The sequence below is a fragment of the Monodon monoceros genome, unplaced genomic scaffold, assembly GCF_005190385.1.
Source record: "Monodon monoceros isolate NGI ecotype Baffin Bay Population unplaced genomic scaffold, NGI_Narwhal_1 Super_Scaffold_11, whole genome shotgun sequence".
NCBI lineage: Eukaryota > Metazoa > Chordata > Mammalia > Artiodactyla > Monodontidae > Monodon > Monodon monoceros.
Genome location: NW_021703767.1, coordinates 119,698,920 through 119,716,331, shown reverse-complemented (window position 1 = coordinate 119,716,331; position 17,412 = coordinate 119,698,920). Strand labels below are relative to the sequence as shown.

Genomic DNA, 17,412 nt, shown 5'->3' with positions numbered 1-17,412 from the left:
TGTGCTAAGGAATCTCACCACTCAGCAGACAGAGGGACCTGCCATGGAGCCAGGAAGTGACTCAGATGCAAGTGAGGACAGGAAGGCTGAAACATGGTATGAAGAAGAGGACCCCGCTGTCCCTGGAAGGGGTCCTACCAAGGTGAAGAGTGGCACTGCATTTAGTGAGAGTACAACAAAGCTGTCACCCACAGCTTCACGCAACAGGAGGAGCAACTTGAAATGAATGCGGAGAACCGCGGGTCCCCAGGCGGAGCGGGCTCTGTGAGGCCGTCAACCGTGGTATCAAGCAAGCACTTATGTGGGCAAATATCCGTGGGTCATTCGGAGCGAGTGGGAGCCTAGGTTCTAAACATATAAAACATCTCATTTCCTGAAGAACTGGGCATTCCCTCCAGCTTAGGAGACACACATTTAAGCTCAGAAACTCTTTTTCTGAATTTTTTTTTTTTTTTTTTTTTTTTGTGGTACGCGGGCCTCTCACTGTTGTGGCCTCTCCCGCTGCGGAGCACAGGCTCCGGACGCGCAGGCTCAGCGGCCATGGCTCACGGGCCCAGCCGCTCCGCGGCATGTGGGATCTTCCCGGACCGGGGCACGAACCCGTGTCCCCTGCATCGGCAGGCAGACTCTCAACCACTGCGCCACCAGGGAAGCCCTCTTTTTCTGAATTTTAAACTCTCCTTAATGAAGGGAATAGAATCCCAAATCTGAGTGAAGGGCCCAGAGAGCTGCACACAGAAAAGAAACACCCTGCAGACACAGCACATCTGTTCCATCCTCCCAGCAGCTAGACTCCTCCCTCCCTCCCCTCTGCACCCTTCCCACCCCACCCAATTCATTAATAAAAATGGCGCCGTCAAAAACTTAAATGCAGTTGCGTAATATAGAGGGATGATAATAAATTCTCATTTCTGCAGGCACCAGAGGATACACGTGATAAGGTTTTGAATCTCTCCAATTTATGCTCTTCATACATTTTCCAGCCTCTCCTCCACGCAGCCTCATCGGCTTGGCTTGATCCTCAGTGATCCCTGCATTACCTGTGATTACCTCGGTGCTGTTCACGCCCATTAATTCAGCTGGGACTGACCCGGAGTTTGCTCAAGCTTGAGTCCATAGCCTCCTAGGCCAAGGTCCCCCTCATAAATGTTTTCCTTGCTTGGAGTCTGGGGTGAAGCTTTCTGGTCCAGACCCGGCCTTGCAGGAGGGCTGCAGGGTGAGGTCGCTTGCTCCTGGTAATTCATGGCCAGTTCATCCTGGTTTACAATACATTCTACATCATCCTCTTTGAGCTGTTCCTGGTTTTGGAAAGAAAGAGAGGTCACTTCCTGATAAAAGCAGAAAACAATAGCAGTCCTACAGTGTTAGAAACTAGGATGTTTGTTTTCCTTTTTTAACTGCCCTGTCTTGTCTCAGCTGAAGTTGCTGGTATGGCAGATGTCACGTTTTCCCTCCCTGTGGGTAAGAGAACATGTGCTAATTGAGCGCCTCTGTGGATAAGGAAGTTAAAATAAAATGCAGTGGATTTTTTTGAATGGATACCTAATCTGGGTGAGAGGAGTTAGGAGTTTGCAGAATCCTGTGACCTCAGAGTACGGAATGATTCTCAATGTAGGTTTTGTAACACTCCTGCCTATCACAAAATTCTTAAAACTCAATGTCTGTTATATTTTCTCTAAAAAGTATATCCTCACAGCATGTTTCTTGGGATGAGTGTCACAGGGCTAAAAAGGGTTGGAAGTTACCATAGCAGATAATGGTGGAAATGAACTAGATCCGGCCACTAAAGTTTTCCTCAGACAGAGCTTCCCTTAAAGAAGGGAATTAAAATCTCAACTCTTCTTCCATTGGTTTTTGGAAGACCACACGAAATTACCTGTAGAATGAACCCTGGCTAGGTGACCTCAGCTCAGTGGTTTCCAACTGTGGCCTGTCTTGGAATCACTTGTTGCAGCACAGATGCTGGGCCCCTGAGACCAGAGTTCTGATGTAGGGCCTGAGAATTTGCAGTTCTAACAAGTTTCCAAGTGATGCTGAGGCTGCCGGTCTGAGGACACACTTTGAGAACCACTGGCTCAGGCTGTGCTGTCCTGAGCACGTCTGAGATCTGAGACGCCTTTTTCTCTGTTTAGACAAGGGGTCAGCCAGCTGGACAACCTCCAAGGGTGCCACAAACTCCAAGATTCTACTCCTCGCCAATCCCTGACACTCTGATTTACTGATAAGGATTCTAATTGCTTCTCAGCATTTTTGATTCCACCCCCTTGAGCTATAAAGCACAGGCCTGATATTCTCAATCTCAAAACACAGCACTTTGTGAGGGCACATTCCTTCTTTTATATTTTCTAAATTCATCTTATGGTTAAAAATATTGGTCACAATAAAAAAAAATTGCATTTTTGAAAAGAAGAATGAGCCCACATTAGCAACAACTGAAAAGAGAAGAGAGATGATTCTTGGTGCCATGAATTTTAAAAACGCTTCCTCCTCATGCTGGGAAGAAATAGCTCTGAGGTTCCCGGGCTCATCAGTATTCACCATGCCTGTCCCTCTTTGGATATTTACTCACCCCATAGGCCTGAGGACTGGTGAGCAGTCTGGAAATTGGGCCGCACCATTCAGGTAATGTTGTGGTCAGCGGAGGACCAGAGTGGGTTAAAATTGGTTTCAGATATCTGCGAGGCCTGTTAGGGAATACTTGCCAAGAGGAAGCCAGGATTTAGTTTCTTACACAGCACAAACATTTGCATGCCGCGAAAGAGACAGTTATTTTTACATTTAAACCGCCTACTCCCTCATTTAGGAGGTAATTTGGCCCGCTAAAATGGCTAGTTACATTCTTTGCTCCACACACGTTCCCAGCCCTCCTCGTGGTCTTTCATGATGGAGAAATGGCGCCTCGACCTGAATGACTTTAAAAGCAGCATACGAGACTGTGTTTACCTAAAACCGCACACACATCTTAAAGCAGAGGTAATCGTCACAAAGAAGCGAGAGGTATTTCATAAAACGTTCACTCATTCTAGGACTGGGTAGTGAACAGAGATTGTTTACCAAAATATTTTCACTATTCAACACAGTCACTTTATACTTCATACATCAATGCATCTCCATACGAAATAATGTAAATAAGCTGGAGCCGGGTTTATTCTACTGTCTAGCACCTGTCTTTCCCCCTCTCTTCATCCCAAAGTGCTCTAACAAGTTAAAACCTGTTCATCTAAAGTCGTTATGTTTCCCTCCAATCTAGCAATAATGAAATCCCTAGAGGCTGCCTCAGGTTGCCTTATTTATTTATTTATTTTCCTCCAAGAAAAGTAGTGAAATTATTTCACCATTCTATCAGAAACAGCTTTTAAGCTTTGTATTATTTCCTCTTCTGGAGAATAGGTCACCTCATCAACTTTCTGAAATGCTCTAATAAATAGGCAAAGGGAAACCAAAATGGAAGGCAGTTACCATCAGCTTGTGAGGATGTACAGCCACCCCCAGGCACTGAAGACAAGAGGTAATCTAGGCAATGGCTCTACTGCAGCCCACCCACCGCTGGACGGTGACAACATTCTGTCATGCCTGGGATGCTCTGAGCATGTGGGACAGAGGGAGGATGCAGCCCACATGGGCCAGGAATCTGGTTGCCTCTGGCTTCAAATCACTCACCACCACAGTGGGGACAAAGCAGGTGAGGCTCAGGAACACAGCCTAGTTATGATGTGAGGAGAGCAACTGAAAAGATGCTTAAGAGGGTCTGTAATTGCAACTGCGAATAGAAAACTTGACGACTGTTTTCAGATGAGCAGCTGTTGTGCTCAGTTAAGGACCGGGAAGATATTAAAGCTCAGAGCCTGGCATTCTCTGCAACATCTTGTAAGTCTATCTACAACTCTGGAAAGCCCTTGATGATTTGCCATTAATTTTTATTACAGAGTGTTATTACCTTCATTTTATGGATGAAAGAATTGAAGCCTAGAGATATGATGATTTTAAATAATCCGGAGGCTCCCTTTGCTATTTGAATCCACCACTGTCATCCCCTAGTGAAAGGTAATTTATCAGAGCAGAATCGTGCATGTGACCAGCTGGTTCTCTAGAGAGAAAAGCTTGCAGACAGCACCCCTGCTGGTGAGCTGAGGACCCTCTCAGGCAGGGGGCATGTGGTCTTACTAGGTTTTATGGTGTGCATAGGTCAGAGAAAAATTTTTTTTTTTTAGGGAGGTGAGGTGGACGAGATATATATATATATATATATATATATATATATATATATATATTATACAACTGAAGTATAAATCAAAGAAAATTCAGCCAATTTTATTTCCAGATGGAAAAGTAACAGCAAGTAAGCAACATTTTTAGCAATGTTGTGTAAATAAAAATGAGGTCTGTTGTTTAAGAGAGGCCTGGGCAACTTCCATTGTTTGAGGTTCTCAATATAATGAAAAATCACAATGCCAAAATCATGTTACAAAAGGAAAACACAAATTTAACCTTGCACAAGGCACATTTTCTTCTTTTCATCCTGATGAGGTATCTCTTCAACTTTATGTGTCTTGTTATTGGAGCTAACACTTAATGACTTCCTTTGTAGCTTTTTGTGACTGTGAGGCCTGGACCAAATGGGCTACCATCTGGCCCCTCTGGACAAACTCTGGAATTTTCGACTCAGAAGACTTGGGCACAGCTGCCAGCTCTGCCCCTTCACCGACTCTATGACCTGTGGTCTAGTGATTGACCCCCGTGAGCCTCAAGCATTGCCATGGATATTAACTGAAATAACACGGAAAAGAGGTGTTACACTTTCACATGCCATTCAAATGCTATTTTATTTAAAAACATTATTTTCTAAGCAATACTTTCTGGAGACAGTGGTGTGTCAATTATTGTGCAAATAACAGAGAGGAAATGATATGAGGGTAGAGGTGAGAGAGTGGCACTCCTGGCATTTGCTGTGGCATTGGGAGTCACAGGCTAGTCAGTGGTTGGAAGAGTTGAGCTGCTCCTACACCAAAAATAGCTATTTGGGTTAAACATTGTTGTATTGGGGGGCTGGTGTCAGGTAGTAGGTGAGAGGTGGGAGAATTTGCTGACATAAGACTCTTCTAGGAAACTCATGATACCATTCTGGCTGTGCTGGAATCTCAGTAGCGGCAAGTCAAAGGAAGGACACATACACCGCGTGGCAAAAGTGAACGGAACACGTAAGCACCATCCGCAGACGCGGCAGATGTGGACCAGGGTCTACGTTCTCCAACGTCTTGGTTTGCCCAATGCTTGCCATATATAATGCGCTCAGTGGATGTTTGTTGAATTTATAGTTTAGGAAAATATTCAGGGGTATTATGAGTGATGGAGGTGGATTCTGGGTAACTGTGTCAAGGGAAGAATGAAGGGAGCAGATTACAGCCAACAAATGAGGATTTCCTGAGGATAAAAGCCTAAGGAAGGTCAAGTCAGAGATGGATCTCTTGGGCCTAGGTTATTAGAGAAAGGGGACCATGTGGTAACTGCATAAAATAAAGTGGTTAGAAAACAACTTTGTGCTTCACTCATTCAATCATTCATTTGTTCCTTCATATACTCACACATTTTTATGTTATGCGCTAAACTACTGAAGTACCCACACAAGGAAATTAACAATTACATTACAGAATGGAAAGCTCCCTTGTCTCTAGACGGTGATCTCCTTGAGGGCAGGGCTGTCCCCTTCAGCTGGATACAATGCTCGGCACATTTTAGACGTTCAAGAAATAGTTGTTGAATTAATGATGAAAACAGGCTCAAAGAGAGTAAAAGAATAGCTCAGTGGAACACAGCCAGTTAGTTATTGGCAGAGCTGGGCCCAAGACCCCAGACATTTCCACCACATTGGGCACCTTCCTGCTGGTATAGAGACACTGAGTAACAAGTCTCATCTAATTGGATAACTTATTTGGAACTGGGGACTCAGTGACTTTCTGAGTTCTTCATTGCTGAGCAGTATCTGGAAAGTGGCTGGATCTCCAGGATTACCTGAATTATTAAAAAGTAAAAAAACTCTTTTCATCTACAGGAAAACCCAACTGCCGATTTTGCAAAATGTGTTATTTTTCTTATCAGGTTCTAGTATATGTTCGGAGACAGAGAGATTCCCCATTGGGTATTTCTGGTACAGCTAGTTTTGCTTTTCTAATAAGCTCGAAATGCATTGAGATGAAATGTTAAGCTCTGGGGGGGAACAAAAAACAATGACTTTTCTCATCTTTAAAGGGCATAAGTTTGAGAAGAGCAGTCTGTTTCAGGAGATGTAAGTAAAATCTGGAACTCTACCTGGAATTTAACATGTGTGAAATAGGAAAGAAAATTAACTCAGGCCAAAGGAGAAAATGCATCTGCTATCAGCAGGTCCAGAGCTAAATTTAGTGCTTAACTGAACCAACATCCAAAATAGTGGTGACATTGATTTCTCTCTTTTGTTAGTTTCTGTTTTGATTATTCTAAGTCCTCATGTTTTGTCCCTTGTAAGTTGCCAAAACCAATGGGTGCACAGCTTGCTCCTGCCTATGCCTCTCATAACACGGTCCTACATAGATTGGTCAGATGCAGAACCCCAAGCAAAGATCCAGCTCCACAAAAAACATCTGCCCCTTTGAAGGGAGTAAGCCCCATTGCCCTGTACTATGGACTGAATATTTGTGTTCTCCCAAAATTCACATGTTGAAGCCCTGACCCCCACTGTGATGGTATTTGGAGATGGCACCTTTGGGAGGTAATTAGGGTTAGATGAGACCATGAGGGTGGGGCCTTCCTGAGGGGATTAGTGTCCTTATAAGAAGAGAATCCAGAGAGTTTGCTCTCTCTCTCTCCACATGTCCACAAAGGGGTCATGTGAACACACAGTGAGGTGGTGCCTGTTTGCAAGCCTGGAAGAGAGTTCTCACCAGAACCTGACTGTGCTGGCACCCTAAGCTCAGACTTCCAGTCCCCAGAACTGTGATAAAATAAGCTTCTGTTGTTTAAGCCAGCATTTTATGGTATTTTGTTATGGCAGCCTGAGAAGACTAACATGCTCCTGTTTCTGGATTTCTTGAAAAGTCATTGATTTCAGAACCCTGAAGAGCTATGTTCTATCTTGGCTTTCTCTAAACATGCCTCATCGTGAAGACCATCTTGGCATTTGTTAAAAATTCAGATGTCCAAGTCTTGCCCTGGAGATTTTGATTTGGCAGGCCTGGGAAGTTGCCTGGGACTCTGAATTTTCAATGGCCCAGGCAACTGATGATCAGGCAAGTATGGAACACAGTGGTCTCTCTCCAGAGTATTGCCCTCCATATGAGATTTAGATCTTAAATAGGAAGAAAAAGAACATGGCCTCTTATGTCCATAAAGCCAACATTTTTAGGGTGAGCATAGGTATAAGATAAGCCCATTTTGCCCAGAACCCAGACCTGACTAAAGCCAATTGTTTCAACTTGTCCCTGGGGGATGGGTCAGCAACTTGGCTCAACAAGATACAGTCTTTATGATGTTACACCTGAGAGTGGAATAATGAAGCATCGCATCTTGGCTTGTGTAGGAAGACTTTGTGCCTATTGGGAGCATTTGCATGTGTTTGTATGTATAAGCTTGATAAATGGTCTTGTTATCAGGAAAAAATTCTTGTTAATTCAGAGGTGTGTAGAGAAGGAAAGCACACTCATCTTTTTAGGAATACACCCTGCATCTTTTTATTTATAAGACATTTCTCTATACCTTATTTTCTCTTTACAACTGTAGGTAGGTATTATAGTCCCATTTTAAAGATCAAGAAATGTGTAATCAGATGGCTTTTCGATTCTCTTCTAAACTATCTTTACCTCCCTTTCCAGAGCGCATTTAACTTCCAGGGCTGACTTGCTACCAGAGATGGTCAGGGATCAATGGCAGGTGAGTAGGGAAGGGTAAGTGCATCCCAGAGTGGGAGCTGACCTTGCCCTCCAAGCCCATATGTTACTGCAGGAAACCAGGTCCCATTTGCTATGGACTTGCTGAGTCCCCACGCTGGTATTTACTCAGCATCCATGAACAGAACAAGTAGAGGATAGCCCCAAATTGTACACACCCCATCATTCTTTGATTCCAATATACAAATCACACCCTTTATGCTTTATTTCACAGGAAATGTGGGCTAATAAATTGAATTGAGTGTGTTCTCCTTCTTCCTTAGGATATGTTGGATTCTGTAATTTGACACACTGTCTTGCCATCTTGCTTAAGTATGTGATGAAAAATTTTGCTGAGGTGTATTTGGGGTTCAGGTTGGAGGAAGGCTTTAAGAGTCCAACCAAAAGCCCTCTTCTTTAAGCTGTTTTATCACTCAGTTCTCTCTACCTTGAGGGAGGACTTCCCATTCTACACTGGCACACACAGAGAACGTAGAGGTGTGGTCCTGTCTTTGCAGCAGCCACTCTATTTCAAGAACAAGCTATCAAGAATATACAATGGAATATTACTCAGCCATAAAAAAGTACAAAATTGCATCATTTGTAGTGATGTGGAAGAATCTAGAGTCTGTTATACAGAGTGAAGTAAGTCAGAAAGAGAAAAACAAATATTGTATATTAACGCATATATATGGAATCTAGAAAAATAGTACTGATGAACATATTTGCAGGCCAGAAAAGAGACGCAGATGTAGAGAACGGACTTGTGGACACGGGAGGAAAGAGGAGGGTGGGACGAAGTGAGAGAGTAGCACTGACATATATACACTACCATTTGTAAAATAGACAGCTAGTGGGAAGCTGTTGTATAGCACAGGGAGCTCAGCTTGGTGCTCTGTGATGACCTAGAGGGGTGGGATGGGGGGGTGGCAGGGAGACTCAAGAGGGAGGGGATATATACATACATATATATATACATATAGCTGATTCACTTCGTTCTACAGCAGAAACTAATACAACATGGTAAAGCAATTATACTCCAATTTAAAAAAAAAAGAAAAAAAATAAAAACAAGGAAAAGGCAGAAACCCACTATTCACATACAAGGGTGAACATGTGTTCCTTTGGTTGACAATCCTAACCTTTACCATTTTAAAGGAAATTGCCCTAGACAAGTGCTAGGGCAGAAAGGAAGCCCGAATAAACACCCTGAGGGGTAAGCAGAACTGCCTGGAATAAGATAGCAAGGAGTGACTGCAAGCCCCTTCAGCCTGGTCTCTGAGCTCTGCTACTCACATGTCTGTTTGGAGAATGGCTTTCCCTTCAAGGCCAGGCTGGTTTGTCCCTTCCTCCCAATAGCCATCTCAGATCTGCCACGCTGAACTGCTTCAGCTCCATGGCGGATCCGGAGCAACATGTATAATACATACCTGCCTGACAGCATTTATCACATTGTCTTAAAGCTGATTGTTTACATCTCCATCTTCCTCTCTAGACTCTAAGCTCCTTGAGGGAGCTTATAAAATAAAATCTTTTTATTGTAAAATGAAAATGTGATACATCAAACATCATAAATCTAATGTGTGTCTTAATGGATCATTATAAGGCGTGGAAACCTTCCAGATTCCAGGAAACGGAACTATGTCGCCTACCCTTGAAGCCCTTTTCAGGTGTCTCATCCTAATCAAAACTTCTTCCTCTCTCCAAAAGTAACTACTATCCTGATTTTTATACGAGTCACTTCCTTGAGTTTTTAATTACAGTTTTGTCACTTAAATGTACATTCTGGCACACTACAGTTTGGTCTTGCCTATTTTTAAAAATGTGTTATGTCTTTTAATCTATAGATTCCTCTTCCACCCTTTTCTTTATAATTTATTTGCTGAAGAACCTGGGCCATTGGACCTGTGGAGTTTCCCATGGTCTGAATTGCTGATTGCAAACTCATGTGCAGCCCAGCATGTTCCTCTGCCCTTCGTACCTCCTGCAAATGGCCAGCTGGATCCAGAGACTGGATCAGATTCAGGCTTTATTCTACCCCTTCTGCAAGACTAAAGAAGGCACATCATATCTGGTTGTCTCTCTTTGTGTGATTTTAGCAGCCACTGATGTGTAATAACTATATCTATTTGCTCACTGGGGTATGCAAACAGTGAAATTCTAATTTTATCTTTTTATTATTTTATTAGGTAGAATACTTTTATAAAGAGACACTTTTCATTTGTCCTATTGGGATATTCAGTGGAATAGTCAATACAGGAAAGGCAAGATAAATGTTTGATTTATTCCCTCTATTTACTAGTTTTCCAGATAATGATTGGTTATGACCCTCTGAAAATGACTGATTCTTTGTTTAAATATCACCATAAAGTAATGGTGAATTTAAATGAATTTGATTGCAATTTTTAACACTGTTGAAGCTCAAACTGAAGCTCTTTGGTCAATGGGAATCTTCAGATCGGCTTCTGAGTCCTATTGACATGATGCCAGTATCTTTGATAGCTTCCTTGTCATCTGCATGGCAAGTTGTAGGTTCATGTTATACATTTCTGTTTCAGACCTCAAAGAGGCTATTTCTCCAAACTTCTCTGGGTTTTTTTTTTCAGTGAGAAAGGGTACTTTAACAGCACAACCTGGGCACCAAAAGTTGCAATATAAAATGGGGTGCTGGCAAATGTATAACAACTGACTCTCGTAAAAAAAGGGCAGATTTGTAGCATTTCCTAATTTTCATGGTGTAAATACTCCCATTATGGCTGATTCCAATATACCAACATGGAGTCATTAAATGTGGAGTTGGGACAAATGTGTACCATCTGTTCTTACCACCTCTTGTAAACCAGCTTCACCACACCACTGATTATATATCTCATGAGTTCCTATGGATACTTCCAGTTCAAGTTCAAGAACTTCTGATTCTCAAGGACATAGGGGATGATAGAATTAGAATACTCCACAATGACTCATTTGTTTTATCCACAGTATTATACTTACAGTAGTCTCATAATCATAATATACTACCACTGTAATAATTACATCATATATTAAAAATGTTTGCTTACCCTTCCTCCATTCTAACTTCTCATTAAAAAAAGAAAATCTATAGTAGAACTGTTCATAGTTGTACTATATTTACATTGTCAGAATATATAACCATTACATTCTATATGCTCTCTCAGCCCTCATGTAATCTTAGCACTACAGGTAACTGTACATTTAATGTTCACCTTCAGGCCTTATGTCAATGTCTTTCTAGTCATTTTGATTCTTTGAAGCTTGTTCTTTAGTAGATTCCTTAGGAAGGACTCATGGAAACATTCGCTGAGTTCTCGAATATTGATAAGAGTTAGTGCCCTTTATATATTGAAACTGTTTTTCTGGAAATAAAATTGTTGGCTTATACTTTCTTTATTTGATCACTTAAATATGTTTCTATTTTCTTTTAACATAAGGAGTTGCTCCTGAAAAGTCTAATGAAAATATAATTTTCTCTCCCTTATAAATCACATTTTTTTTCTCTAAATGTCTGAAGGACTTTTTAAATTTTTTCATTAATTTCACTAATTTTTTTCTGATGTTTGCTGTTCCTAGTTGATAGTCTTAGGTACATGGTGTGCTCTTTCAATGTGTAGTTCCCAATGTGTTAAATGTGTGTGTTGTATTTCAGGGAAGTTCTCTTGAGTTAGGACTTGTTCTGTTTCCTTGCTTTGCTCTTTTTCCAGGGATTCCTGTTTTCTAGATGTTCAATCTCCTGTGCCTATCTTCAATATTTGTCACTTTCTCTTGAATCTTTTTAATCTTTTTCATTTATTTTTGACTTAAAAACTCTTTCTTTTCACTTGCATTTTCTCTTAAGGTATTATCCATTGTGTTTATTTGCTTTTGCAGTCTTTCTAATTTACTATTCATTTCTGAAATAATTTTAAAAAAATTTTAAATTGTTTCCAGAGCTTTTTTCTAATTCTGATTTATTTCATTCTTTCATAGCTCGTATCATTTTTTTAAGGTCTTTTAACTTGCTTTAATATAGCATGTTATAGTTTTGATTTATTTATGGGCACATCTTTCTGGCATGTTTTCATTATTTGTAGAGATGTTATTCTGCTCCTCATCCTCTTATTTGTTTTTTTTTCCTTATAATAAGTCTCTATGGGATTTGACTTCTATTCTTTTCTGTTGTTCGTTCTTATGTAAAATTAGTTTTCCTAAAGTTGTAGAATAAGGTAGGGTTCAGGAAAGCTCTTCTGACTTCACAGGGTTCCCTCTTCTGTTGTTTTTATATAGTGGTAAACATGGTGGCTTGCATTCTGAGATTTCCTGCCCTGTTTCCTGTGCCCACCGCACTTCCCCCCACCCCCAACTGATCTGGACCTTGTCTTTCCTTTATCACTACTGTCTCTATGCAGCTCAATTTTAACTCCACTCCAAGGCCATTTCTCCTGAGTGTAGGGCCCTGACCTTGAAGGGAGACTTCTGAAAAAATGCCCGTGTGCTCATCACTCGTGTACAATTTTGAGAGCTCTCAGGGGTCTCGACAGCCCATTCAGTCCTTCTTCCTGGGACCTTCCACTTATTCCTCCTAGAGAAAACTACATCTCCCACTCCCTGCCCCAACACCAGGTTTAGGGATGTTTATCAAATTGGTCCAACTACACTTTCCAGGAAATACTATTGGCCATTCAGTTCTCCTGATTTCAGATGTTACCTCAGATGTTACCCTATTGCTTCCTTTTTCCTCCTGAATGGACACTTGTACTATTGGTAGTTTGTTTCCCCTCACTTTTAATTTGGAGTTTGTGAGAAAACTTGCCCCTAGTTTTGCTGTAAATGTGTCCATGGATTTTGGTTTTGTTACCTAATTGTTCTGCCTATTTTTTTTTTAAACTTAACATTTTTTTTACTTACTTTTTAAAATTGTTCTGCCTATTTATTTATTTATTTATTTTGCAGTACGCGGGCCTCTCTCTCACTGTTGTGGCCTCTCCCGTTGCGGAGCACAGGCTCCGGACGCGCAGGCTCAGCGGTCATGGCTCCCGGGCCCAGCCGCTCTGCAGCACGTGGAATCTTCCCGGACCAGGGCACGAACCCATGTCACCTGCATCGGCAGGCGGACTCTCAACTACTGCACCACCGGGGAAGCTGTGTTCTGCCTATTTTTATGTAGGGATTTGGAGAGATTGAGAGACTGCTGTTGATGCCACTGCCATCTTCCCAGAATCCTCCAGGACTGAATTTTATTTGATCTTCTATCTTTGGTGATTAGTATCTAGCACATTACTAATGAATGGGGATGTGGTCTAGTTAGATTTGTAAATTGTGCTCTGTCTGAATTGCCTAAGCTAACTGGGGACTGTCCATAATTCAACCAATATGGCTTAGATTTATCAATATGGACTTCCTATGTCACAGCCAGATCAGCTGATGGTACCTGGAGCCATGATTCCCAACCTTCCCTGGCCTTGGACTGGCATCTCTGAAAGAATGCCTGTGTGCTCATCATTTGTGTAAAATTTCATGTGACATTTCGGAGAGTTCCCAGATGCCTTGAAATGCATCCATGTTCCCCTAGAAGTCCTGAGCTAGGAAACTCTGGTGATTAAGTATTAAGGACAAGGGCCGACTAAAGGCCGATAAAATGATGTGCTTGCTATCTTATTTGTACCGGGAGTTGGTTTTATCAGCGATATCTATAGGATCTAACTATCAAATGTTAATTCTGTTGGGCTTCTCGGTTCCAGATAGACAATCCAGGGACAGAGGAAGGGCAGTGGAGTTTGTTGAAAGGTTAAAGGAAAGAAGACAGTTGTAGGATACCAAAGCAGCCAGTGTAAGTAGGGCAAGTGGACAGGAGATAAACAGGGGGAAATATTGGAATCATGAAGCTGGAGGAAACCTGAGAGTTCATCTGATCCACAGCCTTGGATCTAAATACAAAAGAAAGTCTAAACCTGGGTTTTTTCCAAGTGTGGTCACCTGCTCATCTGCGTCAGAATCATTGTTGCTTCTTAAAATGCAGATTTCCAGGCCCTTGACCCTGACCCCCTTAGGTGGGGGCCTAGCAATCTGCATATTAAGAACTCCCTGAAAACCACTGGTCTAAATGATGCAGAGCAGAATGGCATCCTGTCTCTTGAAGAACTCTGGATGTGGAGGTACAATATCTATGAGCTGCACAGTGCAATAATAACAATGATGACAATAGTATTACTTTCACTCTTACCACCATTGCTTCTCCTCCTACTACTGTGACCTTAAAATTTTTCCCTTTGGGCACAGGATGGGATCACAGATTTCCAGGAATCTGCTGCCTATCAGATGCAGTTAAATCCATTTGCACCATATGGGAGGTTACATCTGGCTCATTGTTTCAAGAGAAGACAGTTCTGGAGAAGAATGCTGCTGACACTCACATGGAGTGGGTCTTGGCTTTTCGTGGCCTTCTGGTTGTTAGGGGAAGTGCTGCCCCAGACCGGGGCATGAACCCGTGTCCCCTGCATCGGCAGGCGGACTCTCAACCACTGCACCATACTTTTTTAAGCACAGGTCTGGCCACATAATAAGCACTCAGCAAACATTAGTTAACGTTATTATTATTTTCACTGTGTCATTTGAGGAGTTGTATGTATTAGAAATATATTCCAAATATCCCCAAGTCAATTTACTCATGAAAACCCCTCCATGTGCCCCAAGGATTTCCTAATATTTCTTCTGCTGGCTGCTGGAGCCCAGAGGAAGGTACTGCAAAGTTTCTCTCAGAAGATTCCCTTCTGTTCTTGGAGCTGTGCCCCACGTGATGGTGCCCAGGGAGGATCTGCTCACTGTTTCATGTCAGCAGGGTTTCAATGGAGCACTTACATTCCAAGGCTCCTGACACAGGAACGACCTGTCTCCACGGGAGTGAGGCACTCGCTCAGAAGGGGGGTGTTTTCATGTTGGGCATCGGGTTTTTAAGGTCGCCCTAGAGCAGCCCTTTCTCATCATTGTATTTGTTTCTCTGGGCTCTGGTTGTCCTTGAGGCCAATCCAACTTTCCTATACTCTGAAGACACTGTCTCTTCCTGGCCATTTATTGAACTCCTTACTATTGAGAAAGACAAATCTCTGTCGCTCTGTCTGTCTCTCTCTCTCTCTCTCTCACACACACACACAACCCAGCAACGCTGACTGCTGTAACCCACTGAGTTAGTTACGCATATGGGAATCAGGGTATGTGACACTGGGTTATTTGAAGCTATGGAATGAAGCCCCATTCAGGGCACATTAGAAACTCCTTTTCCTTTGACTGAGAGGACATAAGAGGAGAGCCCTTTGTTGTTACAGGGTCACATGTCATAAATAATCTCATTCTGCTCTCCAGGCACATTTTTCTCTCAGATGCAGTCACTTTCAAACTTTTTTCCCCCTCTAACCCCTACCTGGAAATACATTTTATAATTGCTTCTCAGTACGTGTCCTAACATCTGCCGAGTCATAAAAGTAAAAACACTGCTGTGATGCACTTGGGTCTATTCCTATTTTTATTCTTTGTCCTATTCTCCATCCTACCCTATCCTACCCTATCCTATCCTACCCTACCCTATCCTATCCTATCTCATCCCATTCGGTCTGTCTTCTATATATCTTTCTCCTGAGCATTGCTAGGATTCACCAATATCCAGGTCTCCTCGTCTTTCAGGTACATCAGCATCTTTGAAGAAGTTGCCTCGGCTTCCTTGAAGTAGGTGGGGCTATATCACTAATTCTGGCCAATGTGCTGTGGTCACGGTGACTAGTGTCACTTCTACGCTGAAACATAGGAAGCCAGCAAACCTCCAGCTCACTCTTTCCCTGATACAGTGATCCCAGGAGGCCTCAGGTTGAGTTGGTGGAGCCACAGATCAAAGCTGCCTGCATCACTGAGTTGCCTCATGGAGGTCTGTTGCCCTAGAGGGTCACCTGCATCCTTAGCAGCCTTTAAGTAAGAGAGAAATAGAAATGTTTGTTGGGCCACTGAGATTTGGGAAGTGTTTGTTACCACAGGATAGTCTATCCTATTTTAATATGGTATCCTCGTGTATGTCTTTCTTTCTTTTTTTTTAAGAAATGCTGGTCCTGCGTTACCGAAATGATTCCATGATCCACTATGGGTGGCCTCCTACAATTTGCACATCTTATTTTCAAAGCATCTGCCACATCGACAGCCCCAAAGTTTAGGTAGAGAGAGAACGCCACAGAGGAGGGCAAGCACATACCAGTACCGTCTCCCTTCAGGGTTCCGAATACTGGGGATTGGTTGACTTAAGGACTACTTGGTTGTGTGACTTGGGACCTAGAGAGTTAGGTTACAATAGTTTTGGTGGGGAGGCACCAGGGACTAGTTCCAAAGGTGACTAAGTAGTGCATTTACCCTTTCTGTGGGACATTTTTTTGCCTTTCGGATGTACACGGATCCAGATTCAGGCCTCATATATACTGCATTTTATCAGTAGTCCTATGTGCGCCGAGAACCCAAACAAGCAGTGTATCCTGCTCATTATTAAAAGAAGTTGGAGTACAATCGCATGACTGCTCCTACTGTGCTGTCAAGTGGTGAGATCAGAGGTCTCCCTCATGGCTGCGTCCTTGACTAGATACTTGAACTTCATTATCCTCTGTTGATCCTACTTACTTTCCCAACCCTATTCCCCATACTTTTCCACAATCCTTAGTTTCTGATAAATATAGTTGGGCACTGATTCCTGTTTATGTATCACTGTCTCTCTGGGCCTTTGCATATGCCATTCCCTCCATTTAAACAGCTTTTCTTTTCACCTTGGCACTTGGAAATCCTACATGCTTTCAGACACAGTTCAACTGTCACTGTCTCTGAAATCCCACTGATCTTTTATCTACTCCTCTTCTAGGACTTACCACTCTCTACCTTATGATGATTAAGTTCAATTCTCCTCCCGCAATCCTACCTTGAGCCAGAGCTGTTCTCTTTTAGCTTTTTTATCTTGGGGTTCCTCATAAAATTCCATCCAAATAAAAGGCTGCCTATGAACAACAATAACCATAACACATACCCTAAAGTTAGAAAATCCACTGACTTAAAAAAATAAGGTTGAGGGACTTCCCTGGTGGCGTGGTGGTTAAGAATCCACCTGCCAATGCAGGGGATACGGGTTTGAGCCCTGGTCCAGGAAGATCCCACGTACTGCGGAGCAACTAAGCCCGTGCACCACAACTACTGAGCCCGCGTGCTGCAACTACTCAAGCCTGCACGCCTAGAGCCCGTGCTCTGCAACAAGAGAAGCCACTGCAATGAGAAGCCTGCGCACCACAACAAAAGAGTAGCCCCCACCCTTCACAACTAAAGAAAGCCCACATGCGGCAATGGAAGACCCAACGCAGCCAAAATAATAATAATAATTATAATAATAATAATAAATAAAAAAAAATAAACCAAGGTTGATTTACTAAGACATGGAAGGCCTTTGCAGGCTACTCACTGTTCCCATATTTACCAAAAACTATACGGACTTTTATCTTTGCGT

The 17,412-nt window shown here is 42.5% G+C and overlaps 1 protein-coding gene across 7 annotated transcripts in view; it reads right to left on the bottom strand.

Moving 5' to 3' along the window:
* Positions 1 to 857: 857 nt before the first annotated feature.
* Positions 858 to 17,412, bottom strand: part of SLC9A9 (solute carrier family 9 member A9) — a 667,550-nt gene continuing 650,995 nt past the window's right edge. For all 7 annotated transcript variants that reach the window (XM_029215042.1, XM_029215041.1, XM_029215045.1 and 4 more), the window contains 2 exons: positions 2,570 to 2,675; positions 858 to 1,298 (listed from right to left, as the gene is read on the bottom strand). In XM_029215042.1, coding sequence (XP_029070875.1) covers positions 1,071 to 1,298; positions 2,570 to 2,675 — 334 coding nt within the window. In that variant the 3' untranslated portion in view covers positions 858 to 1,070. The remainder of the gene's footprint in view (positions 1,299 to 2,569; positions 2,676 to 17,412) is intronic.